General features: G+C 40.7%; 1 protein-coding gene across 1 annotated transcript; it reads right to left on the bottom strand.

The window, feature by feature from the left end:
* Positions 1-640: 640 nt before the first annotated feature.
* Positions 641-8016, bottom strand: lamp1b (lysosomal associated membrane protein 1b). Its single transcript, XM_026145090.1, has 7 exons — positions 7930-8016; positions 7616-7713; positions 5907-6082; positions 5688-5816; positions 5500-5566; positions 3512-3679; positions 641-3427 (listed from the first exon to the last, which is right to left on the bottom strand). The coding sequence occupies exons 2-7, from the start codon at positions 7674-7676 to the stop codon at positions 3288-3290; spliced, it is 741 nt and encodes a 246-aa protein (XP_026000875.1). The 5' UTR covers positions 7677-7713; positions 7930-8016; the 3' UTR covers positions 641-3287.
* Positions 8017-12110: the final 4094 nt, after the last annotated feature.

Below are 12110 nucleotides of genomic sequence, written 5' to 3'. Positions count from 1 at the left end.
CCATAATTTATCAAAAATATTAGAAAGACATCAAACGTGACACTGGTGGATTTTACACCATTATGGCACACCCACCTTTACTGGACACAGGGTTGTAAAAGTACCTCTTTGTAACTGTTTTACATTTCCTCATGTTCCCATTGCATCACATAACCTGGTTTTGTATCCCTTTTTCAGTCATTTTGTGCCTTATAGGATGTGTTGTATCCTCCATGACCACACCCTGCAGATCCAGTCTCTGCATGGACTGATGCAAATTTGCTGTTTCCAAGTGACATTTACATTATTTAGTCAACACGTGCGTTGTAACAGGCTCCCTGTTGCTCGGGGACTGCTTTGACAGTCAAACACCATGTTCATTTAACTTCCCTTAACCTCCCACTCTTTACTCGCAAGTATTAACTTGGCTATTTGCTTTGTTCTTTTAACTTTATTCAAATGTCAAAACTGTGGTTAAAACACAGTGAATATGTTTGTATTCTCTAAAAAAATGATATTGGAATTTAGTCTTTGATGGTATTCAATACCTTCCTTGTCAAATAATGAACATCCGCTTCTAAGGAGCCCAAACAAATAAAAACCCAACAGGGAACAGGTTTGTCTGCTAACAAACAGCATGAAGGCAAAACAAAGAGTCAGATGGCCTCATTCATCACTTTTATTGACCTCTCCTTAAAAAAAAAATGTTCAGACGAATCTAATAAAACTTTATTAAATAACTACATGAGTATTAACATGAGGGAGGGAGAAAAAAAACAAACACAAAAACACAAATTATCTGTGCTTTTTCCTACTATATCGAACAATGCATATTTATGGTAGTAACAGTACACGAAGGCTACGGGAGACACAAACATGTCTCAGTTATGGCAGCACAGTGTGGGTGAGTGAGCGAGTTCCTGTGTGATATTAGCATTACTTGAATCCCATCCATGTTACAGCTGGGAAGGCACTGATGAACACTGACCAGAGCACTTTGGCCTTTTTAATAATGACACGGGGCTGTTTCTCAGGACTGCAGTTAAACTGCTTTTCTTTCAGGAACCAACATCCCAAGCAAAACAAAACCATCTCTGTAGGAATTTTGTTAAGTTCCTACAGAGATGTTTAGGCTTTGGGCTTCATTTAAACCAACAATGCTGTTAGATCCTGTTTTGGTTGTGTTGTAACGACAGAATTCATAGGAGTGACTATCAGCCTTGTGGGAAATAAACTTTTTTTGTTGCTTTTGTGTCAACTGTTTCTTTATCTACACAGTAAATATACACTAGTCAGCCACAACTTTAAAACCAGATATCTAACATGGCACGTCCCCCTTGCGCCACCAAAATAGAGTCAGTGGCACTGACGCTGAGTAGGTCATCTGTTAAGCGGGAGATCGCTGATTCAATCTCTGGGCAATCCTCAGGCCAGATGCTGAACCCTGAGTTTCTCAGACTGGGAGTGTGTGTTAGGTTAGATTAAAAAGTGCTTTGTCATAGAAAAAAAAAGCACTCCTATGAATGTGTGTGAATGGCTGAATGAGGTTTGTAGTAGGAAGCACTTTGAGAGCTCAAATTCAGTAGCAAAGAACTATATAAGTATCAGATCATTTACTATTGACTGCTGGGACACTGACATGGTAACAGATGTGCATTTCTGGCACATCTGTTTGGGCTTTGGGGAGCTTGAGGGCCAGGTCAACACCTTTGGCACTTTGTCATGTTCCTCAAGCCATTCGTGAAATGTTTCTAGAGTGTAGTCTGGTGAATTGTTCTGCAGGGAGATGCAGATGCTATCCTGGTTTGTGCTGAATTTCCAGTAAGGTTTATGCTGCAGATTAAAGTAACATCGACACAAACTGTCTTGACTTCAGTTGAAGGCAGCTGGATTTTCTTTTTTAGCTCTAAGGGTTCCTTTTTTAGTACTTGATCAGAAGTCAACTATGACTCTCCACCAGCTTTTAGAAATGAAGAAGCTTCAAAGTCACTGCAAAAGAAATCCAGTTGCCTTTAACTCAAGCTACAGAGACTTCCACGTGACTTGTAGTGCCCAACCCTTCCCAGCAGAATACTGCACTGAAATTAAATAAACATCACGGTTCACTTCAGCTGCCAGTGGTTTTGATGCTGTGGCTGGTCAGTGCAAAGCTATAGCCAAAGACTGCATGTTGATTAAGAACGGAAGCAAGAGGAGAAGGTACTGAAGGTAACAAAGGTCAGTGTTTTAATGCTCCCCCTTTTGAACAGCGGTGCGTGCCGGAAACGATATCACAACCATTGGCCCCTGCCGCCATTTTGTTGTCGTTGCACATTGCGATGAGATTTAAAAGTGGTGACCTCGTGCGAAAAACTTTCAGGAAAATCCTTGCTTTCGGTTTTGACGTTTTCTCTTTCAATATCAGCGCTTATGTCGCGGTATTGTGAGTGGTGACAGTTGCCATTCAGGAAAATACTGCAAAGGCTACCTGTGCCTTAACGGCCGCAACACATGAAGTGACCAACTCATCCAATGTAAAAATAATACACAGGTAGTTTACAGTGGGAGTACGAGTCTGGCCAGTCTGTCCATTTCCACAAGCTGAATGAAACTAAAACTGACTCACAACAGAAAACATGCTGTGTGTCCGAAAAAGGGAGTGAAAAGCTTTGAAACACTAACCCTGCTTAAAAAAAGAAAGTTAATTCTAAAATGCATCTTAGAGCTACAAGAGGACTCCTCACACATCCTTTTTAGGATTAGGTTATTGTGTTTCTAAATATGTTCTTTCAAACGTGCATACAGCTTGCAGGTAAATAATCAGTTCAGTTCTCAACTGTCGGACGTAGTTTAAGTATAACTGGCAGAAATATTCCCTTTGTAACAGCAAACCTCATTTTATGCTGGACCAATAAAAATGGTCATTCCATAACAGACAAACCCCAGTTTCTAAATCCCCAAATCCCTCAAAATTCCTTTCATAGAAATCATAAATAGCAACTCGAGGACTATAATTGATCCTCTGCAAACATGCATCCCCTCCTTTACATAGTACCAGTGAGAAGTTGGCCTCATTTCATTACAATCTTCTAAATAATTCCCTTTTTTAAGAAAGAGCGGGTCAGTTCAGAAAGCACATATGAACCTCAACAAGGTGATAATAATTAGTGTTACTTATGAGGGCAAAGAACAGCACAGACACACAGAGGCAGGGAGAGAAACATGGAGGGGAAGAGGGGCGCGCTTCAAGTCTCGAAAGACAGTGGTTAATTTTCAGGTAGGGTAGGGCCGCGTTCAGGCCTCTGACAACATGTGAGTAAGGAGTGACCTCAGATGCTCTGGTAGCCAGCATGGCTCCTCTTCCTCCCAATGAGGTAGGCCAAGAGCACGATGGCAACGAGCCCCGCTAAAGCTGCTCCGACTACAATGGGGATCAACATGTCATCTTCATCCAGCTGGCATTCCTCAGCTGATAGACAGAAAAGGACACGTGAGAAAGGACAAGGAGGAGATGATGTGTTTTGATCACACTCTACTAGGCGGAAGTGTTTACCTGCTCCAAACTGATCTCCTTTAACAGCGAAAGGCTGCACCTGCAACTGGAAGGTGTTGATGGACAAATTCTGGACCACGTTTAGAGTTTGCTCGTCACGGCAGTAGTACGAGTACCCCACAGTTCCCCGCAGGTAGTCCAGACTGCTGTTATGGCCTGAAATATGCTCTAAAGCAGAAAACAGAATGGACATGAGAAGTGTATCAAGTGCGAAAACAGATTCATATAAGAAGGGAAAAAAATGATTATGAGAGAGAAATTTAAATGAACTACATGTTAATAAAGTTCAGATTCGGTGTGTTTGTTGATCGGTTATCTTCTGGTAAATGAAATTTAAATCAATAAAGTGTGTCTTACAGTTTGAGGTAAGCCCACAATGCTTAAACCTGCCCGCATTTTCTGCATGACCTGCAAATGTGTCAGTGCACGGAAACACTACAGTTTCAGTTTCACTGTGACTTTAACACAAAGATAAGGACTTAATTTTGCATACTGCTTTTTTCCAACTTCACCATAATTACTACAAAACTACAACCTGTAGTCTGTTGTAATGTATGTGACCTCAGTAAACAATGAATTAAGAGACACCACAGCAGAACAACATTCTCGCTAATCTGAGCGATGAAAGCTGCTTTAAATTCACTGAAGAGAGCCAGTTTACAGCTCCATTTTTTTTTTGTGGACTCTGCTAAAGTAGCTTTCTGTGACTCACATTTCAAAATCATTCTTAGTTATTTTATACTATGTCTTGGCGCTTCCCTTCAATTCATCATCTGTCTGAAACAAGGCATTTTTTAATTCCCACTGTCGCCAAGTGCTTGCTCATAAGGATTCATCTGATTGTTGGGGTTTCTTCCTGAATACTGTAGGGTCTTCATCTTGCAGTATAAAGCACCTTGACAGTGCAGGTGACTGAGGTGACCACTGTTGTAATTTGGTGCTATTACAATAAAACTGAACTAAACTACAAATGAATCCAATTGAATCCACTTGAAGTCTGTCACACTTCAAGTGGTACCGATTGATGATCAAAAACAATTCTACTGTCAACTGCATGACCAATATCATAACATCTGTCAGCACGCAGTGAGCTTGTGAAAAACAATATTTATAAATGGCTATTGAAACACAATTGTGCTCCGTTGTTGCACTGGGAAATGTGCGGTGTGCAGCTCAGGAGCAAAGAAATCCAGCTAATTTGTTTAATCTGAACAAACACCAAACAAACGTGAACTCTGACCGCTGTGACAACTGCCTACATCACCAAAAGAAACAAGGTGTCCAGCCGGTATCTGGGAGACAAGGAAAAAGTTGTTATCTGTGTCTGAATTCACTGAATTAGTTCACATGCATCCAAGGTGATGCTACAGAAAGAAACCTCTTTCATAGAAATGGATTCCCATCCAAGCACACACACTCAGTGGGTATTTTAAAACTTGAGCAGCTTGGTGTAGGTGAGCAATACAAGAAAACAGCAATGCTTTGTTGTGCTTTGCTGCAAATAACTCAGATCTAAGAAAATCCTTGATGTATTGATGAAAAGAGGTACAGAATACACACTGACATTTGAACCATTTAAACCCCGCCTATATTGCTATGTCCACTGCACTTCCCTCGAACCAATGAGCAAGTGCAATGAACGCTGTGTCCATTTTGGAAGCACCTTTACACCATGATGCGGCTTGGTCTGACATCAATGCAAATGCATTTTCAATGTGTTTTAGTCGGCTTCAGATCCCATCACAATATTACTGATTAGACAAGGACCTGAGCAACACATGACCACTCACACCTAGTTTATACATATACATGTGTGTGTGTGTGTGTGTGTGTGTGTGTGTGTGTGTGTGTGTGTGTGTGTGTGTGTGTGTGTGTGTGTGTGTGTGTGTGGACTACACTGAAGAGTAGGTCACAAAATAGGTTGCACACATGTTCATTAATCAGATACAGACTACCTGGATACAACCTAAGAAGTCGAGGAGCCTCACCTTTCATGTCCGGCCAGGCCGCTGACACGTTCACTTCACTTAAGTGGTACTTGTTGGATGTGGAGTTCTAGTGGAAAAAACAAAAGCACAGCCAAGTGAGCGCCACTGCATTAGAGCAGGTTAACTTCAAGCTCCAGCTGCCATCTAGTGGCTTCTTTAGGAAGTACATGATGAAAACAGAAACTCACCATTGTGAAGACAAAAATGAGGTTGGTTTTAACAGCATCCACTGTGAGCTGCAGGGACGCGATCTCAGAATCACATGATCCAGAGTGCTTTGTCAAATTGGGTTGTAAGTTCATCACATCCTGGACAACCTGTAAAGAAAATCATGAAATGTTATTTGTCCAAATACTTTTAACCTGCGGCATTCGCCTATCAGTTACGTGCGGGTTTTATTGCGGCACCTTTTTCTGGGAGGTGGAGTTGTATGAAATGTTGAGCTGGAGGCCCATGTATGCCATTAAACAGATGGTGCCGTTATTCGTGATGTTGTAGTGTCCTCTTTCAGGTCTTCCGGGTTCTTTGTGTGGTGCGGGAGTGGGCGGGGCAACAGTAGCAAAGCCCTGGTGCAGGACAGTCACTGCAAAACACAATCGTTTACAAGTCAAAGACTACAAAGCTTCAAAATGTCCAAAAATAAAAATAAATATGAGATAAACATTGATATTAATAGTATGCAGTAAATAAAAAGGGCCCACAGTCAATTTTCACCTTGTGCCATTACTTGAATCAATTTTGGTGCCATCGAATACAACTTTTTTGTTTTTAAGTGTTCCATATAGCCTAAGTGTTCCAAAAAGCCTCTATGTGTGAACACATGGCTACATGTTTAGGACTACTTTGTTTTCCCCAATTACTCACCGAATCAGATGGTTTACAAATGAAAAGGTAGAAATTTGACCCATCAATGAGCTGATAATAAAAGGAAAAGAGTAGCCTCCTACATCAAAAGATTATTCTAGCAACTTCAAATCTGAGACAGAAAATTAAAAAGGAGTTGAGTGGGAAGTAAAAAGGGCTTGAGCTCAGTTATTTTCTTCTCAAATTAATGTGTGGATTATGTTGAATATTAATTTTCTTGTTCTATCCAACCAACAGGCAAAACTCTGAAACAACATGAATGCAGTAGTTGATTCGACTTTTAAAGTATAATATTAAACTAGTACGTGTGATTTTAAAAAAGAACTATCATAAATTAAAGTTTTGAGACTTTAAGAGTGTCTTCTGTTTATGGTGTATGGCTTTATTTTAACTTCAGTGTGCATCATTTGCCTTTTCAGTGCTTTTTCCTCATTCATCTGCCAAGCTTGGAAAGGTTATTTGCATTTACTGTAAACCATGACTATCAAGAACATCCTTAAACAACTGGTTTGGGTTCAAATGCGCTGTATACAAGTACGAAGTTGGAAATTCCAACCTCCTGGTTTGGCCGGCATGGAGTACTTGACGAAGGTACTTTCATCTGCTCCCTCAAGGGGGGGACTACAGCAAATTCAGCAAATATTCAACTCAAAAAGAACTTAAGCACTGGACCGTTTTATGTGTCCTAACCCATTTTAAATTTTATGTGTATGTAATTACTAGCACACACACACACACACACACACACACATACATATATAAACTTAAAAATCGCCACTAAAGAAAACCTCAAAAACTGACAACATTGTAAAACCAGAACGTGAAGCCTCATAGTAAATCTAAACACCCCCTTACATACAATAACTGATCACCCATAACCATAATCATTCATCTTTACACCTAATTTGGTGTAAGCTTCTTTTTGGGCACAAATGCTGTATGCATGTGCCCTAGATTTCCTTGGTACTAGACAAAGAACAGGTAATAAGGAAGAAAACACCCAAACGACGCTTCAGCACATTCGTTGTCATCTATTTTCGCAGCATAAGGCGGCACTCAAGTTCGTTTAAGTGTTTAAAACGCTGATTTTACCACAGCAACACTTTAATTATTTAGTTAAACCAATATGTTTTAAACCATTGGCGTGTAGCGTTAGCAGCGTTGGTGTAAACGTTGGAGTCCTGCTAATTTCAGATCTTCGGATTTTGTAATCTTGTTGCTAATGTGAACTAAACCGAAACAAAATACTCACCGAAAATGAGGAGTGGCGTTACTCCCACAAACCATGACTGGACACGACAGATTTGCACCATGTTTCTGTTGTTTCCCTCGGGATGGCTCAGCACTTGTCTGCGCGAAATCACAGAAGCACAACAACAAACAGGGCGCAGGGAGTTAGCTAATGTTAGCAGTCGCTGGGCTAGCTCGGCTAATGTTAGCGTCACAACAACGGCAAGAAAACAGACGAAAGTCTCGCGAGCTTATCTGGAGCAATGACAAAGCGCTTCTCTTGAAAACAAAACCCTCAACGGCTTCTGGCTACGTAATTCCAACTTGCTTCTTTACCTGCTAGCTCTGCGGTTAACTGCACTCGCCTTCAACACTTAACAAAAACACTGGCACGATCATGTGACACGAGTGTTCAGAAACACCCAGAAAGTCACGTGTTTTCTAATGCAGCCCCACACAACCTGTTTATTTCTCGAACAGAAGACTTAACTTAAGGGTCGATACATGTTTTTCACATCTGTGTAACAGATAGCTCTTGGTTTAAGGTAACGTAACTATAATAAAATATACATTTAAAGCAACCATTCCGTGTTTAAAATTCTACTTTGGTGCAGAAGGAGAACATCATCACCCTGAAGCATTTAAAAAAAATAGTCAAGTTCGTTTATTTATACACAGTGCTGTGAAAAACTATTTGCCCCTTTCCTGATTCCTAGGGTTTTTTTTTTAAGTTAATTCGTTATTTACGTAGTTATTTGTCACACATGTTTCAGATCATCAAACTAATTTTGATATTAGACAAAGAAAGATAAATACAAAAGCAGTTTTAAATGATAATTTAATTTATTAAGGGAAAGAAGCTATTCAAACCTACCCAGCATATATGAGAAAGCAATTCACCCAACCTTTGTTAAAACATGATTTAAGTGTGATTGATGACTTTTTTTTTGGAAAGCAGTCTTCCATTTCACTGATCTCATGCAAGCCTCATTGCTGCCAGACCTGCTGAATCAATCATCCCTTAAACAGAACCTGTTTGACAAAGTGAAGTAGGTTAAAAGATGTCAAAAAGCAATGCACATAAGAACATAAAGAAACAGCTCAGAAACAAGTCCCTGACACCTATCTGTCTGGAAAGGGTCACAAAGCTATTTAAGTTTTTGGACTGCAGTGAATCATGGTGTGAGACCTGTTATCAACAAATCGAGAAAACTTGGAACAGTGGTGAACCCTCTCAGGAGTGACTGGTCTACCAAAATTACTACAAGACCACATTGGTGACTTGTCTAGGAGGTCACAAAAAGCTCAGAATAACAATTTAAGAACCGCAGGCCTCACATGTCTCAATTACTGTCAGAGTTCATGATTCAACAATAAGAAAAAGCCTGGGTAAAATGGCATTGGGAGTGATCTATGGTTAAAACCACCGCTGACCAAAAAGAGCATAAAGGCTCCTCTCACAGTTGCCAAAAATCATCTTGATGATCAAAGACTTTTGGGAAAACATTTTGGAAACTGACAAGATCCCCCCCCAACAGTCAAACATGGTGGTGGCAGTATGATAGTCAGGGGCTGCTTTGCTCGTTCAGGATGACTTGCTGTAATTTATGGAGCCATGAATTCTGCCCTCTACCAGAAAATCCTGAATGACAATGTCCAGCAATTAGCTTGTGCCCAGGAGTTGCACTTGGGTTATACAACAGGCCTATGATCCAGAATACCAGCAACTCCATCTCTGAATAGCTCAACTTCTTAAAACATTTTTAGGCAGCAAGTGTAGCTGAGGTAAAACAGCAGTGATGTGCTGTCTTTTCTTTGTACCAGTTAAGAAAGGAACGAGGTGCATTTTGAACAATCTACAAACAAGATGCAATGTAATCCTGTATACAGGGAACTGCAGTAGTCAGGCGATAAAGGTGTTTTTAATTTAACAATGGTTTTCAGTTGGTAAAAGCCTTGACAACATTTCTGATTTGATAGTTAAAAGTAAATTAACTATCCATAAAAACACCAAGATTTTTAATAGTTTGGATATTTCCAGATAAAGAACTCTGTGAGGATGTTTGTGGGGCTTGGGCAGACTTCATAAAACAACTGAAACAGTTTTGTTATTTTATTTTTCCACGAGTTCAGATCATTAAAACAGTCATAGGTTCTTTATAATGTGATAGAACAGTACAATATATAAAGCTGTTCACTTTTAAGTGTAGCAATAATATATAAATTGGTATCATCTGCATAACAGTAATACTAAATTTTGTATTTCTCAAAGAGAGGGGTAAAATATGCAATAAAATTTTTAAAAAAGACCTAAACTGGATCCTTGATGGATAACCCAGTTAATGGATGTGTGCCACAGCTGGCACATGAAGGCTTAACTGATGGCACGGCCCGATGGCCATAGCTGGACTGGCCATCGGGCATACCGGGCATTTGCTCGGTGGGTCGATGGTGATTTTTCGTTTTTATGGGCCGATTTTAATTATTTTTTTTTTGTAACAGGATAAACAATGAATGGTGGTGGATTGTCCAGATGCTGGCCGATGTGTAAAAATAACTCAGTTGTTTGGTGGTTGCTGTGGCGGAGCTCCCACAGAGGCCAGCAGGTGGATGAGTGAAAGGGGAGGCAGGAGGAGGAGAGACCCGAGGCGGCTGCCGGTCCGAGTGTCAGGTGAATTGAACTTCACGTAAGAAGTTATGACCTGCAGTCTGTCTGGGTCAGATATAAACCAAGTTTAGGTGGAGTTTATTTTTGTTGTGCTGACTTTTTACAGTCAGTTACAATAACTAGCTAGCATGACGGAGTTTCTATACAGCTGGGTGGGTGCTATGATGTTACTGATAGTGAGCTTTATTTTATTTACAAGGTTAGTTAGTAGAGTTGCCAACCGTCCCGTAAAAAATGGAATCGTCTCGTATTCAGAGAAAATATTACGCGTTTCGTATTGAGCTGAAAAGAAACACAGTTTGTTCTGTACTTCAGCTACAATGGAAAAAGACACAAAGCTGCTATTCTGTGTCTTTACGCTGTCAGCTGCCTCTTCTTCTCTCATTCTCACCCTCTCTCTCCTGCTGCTACTTCAATCATGAAACTGATCAATGATCAGCTGATCGGCTTTTCTCTCGTTTGTTTATCAACCACTTGGCGCCAGAAAGAGGAAACCAGCAGATGCCGCCCTAAACAACAGCAGCACGTTTAAACTTGATCAGCTGTTGTTAGAATTTATTTAATATTACTTTCTAGTATCAGCTGATGTTTGTTGGAGCCACAGCCATAAAAGCTGCTGGTCATGATGTCGGTTTGGATATCCTGGTGAGAGGGAAACATGAAGATGAAACCAGGAGATGTCCTTACTGAATCATCAGAGCTGAACAGGTGATGGAGAAACAGGTTTACCTTTTAGGTGACATGAATGAGTTGAAGGGAAGTTATGAACTGTTTCTGAGAGACGAATAACACCAGGATCCTTTTTTTTATGCAGCTGACAGCTGGTAACTGTGCAGGGGCGGGTCTAGCAATGTTTTGCCAGGGGGCCAGGTAGAGCATTAACAGGGAAAGAGGGGCACAAAGAAATACTTTCTTATTCTCATTTAAAATGTCTGGCTTTTATTAAATAATTATCTGAATCTTACAACCAAAGTTTTTATCTGAGGTAAAATGTATAGAAATCATACATATACCAACAAGACTGTACATCACTGTCACAACAGCGTTTGTTTTCATTCAAAGGCTTTATGGCTTTAATACCTGGTGGGCCGGTCTCTAGTCAAAATGCCCGGGCCGATTTTTTTGTCCCAGTTCAGCCCTGTGCACGACCCGCAGTGAAATAAATCTGAGAAGGTGCATTAAAAAATAAATGGCCGGGCCAGCGGTGCACATCGTAAATTAGCTTGCATAGACACATTAGTTGTGCCGCTTCTTAATGACGGTATCTCAGCTAACAACACCAACTACCAGATTCAACTTGTAATTGGCCACCACCATCCATACCTGCCTGCCTCCCTGGGCACCCACATCGCACTCTGTACTCACCCAATCCAGTTCACCTCCTCCAGCTAATCTCCACCTGCAACCATGTAAGACCTCTCAACTTTGAAATCTTGGATGCCTTCACTACTCCATGGACAACTCTGATTATTATCTCTTTTATTTCAGTGTTCCTGTTTGCATAGCTTTAACTGCCCTGTTCCTGCCCCTGCTATTCCTGTGACCAGATTCAGCTTGTGCTCAGGCCCTTCTCACAAAGCCTTGTCATTGCTCACTGTTACATTTAGCTTTTGTTCAGTCCTCTCTGTTCAAGACTCCTGTAAAATAAAACTCTGTTAAAAGTCGTTCAGCTTCCGGTTTTGGTTCTGCGCCTGAGCCCAATCCCTATTCTCGGGCCATTGAGCCTTGTCATATGGACCAATGTTTTCTTTTCAAACCAGAAAGCTTAAATGAGCAGCTGGATTTGTCTCGCATTAACTGGCTGAGTTGATGCCAGTTAATGCGACATCGAAATGCAGCTGATTGAACT

This window comes from Astatotilapia calliptera, chromosome 16 (assembly GCF_900246225.1).
Source record: "Astatotilapia calliptera chromosome 16, fAstCal1.2, whole genome shotgun sequence".
NCBI lineage: Eukaryota > Metazoa > Chordata > Actinopteri > Cichliformes > Cichlidae > Astatotilapia > Astatotilapia calliptera.
Note: the sequence above shows the minus strand (reverse complement) of the source record. Positions and strands in the feature narration are given on the sequence as shown.

Bases quoted from the DNA above. Each gene is read 5' to 3' on its own strand.
- lamp1b (XM_026145090.1), bottom strand. From the start codon at position 7,676: ATGGTGCAAATCTGTCGTGTCCAGTCATGGTTTGTGGGAGTAACGCCA. The intron at 6,083-7,615 runs GTGAGTATTTTG...TGTGTTTTGCAG, and splicing joins AACGCCACTCCTCATTTTCG to TGACTGTCCTGCACCAGGGC. The intron at 3,680-5,499 runs GTGAGGCTCCTC...TTTCTGCTTTAG, and splicing joins GGCCTGGCCGGACATGAAAG to AGCATATTTCAGGCCATAAC.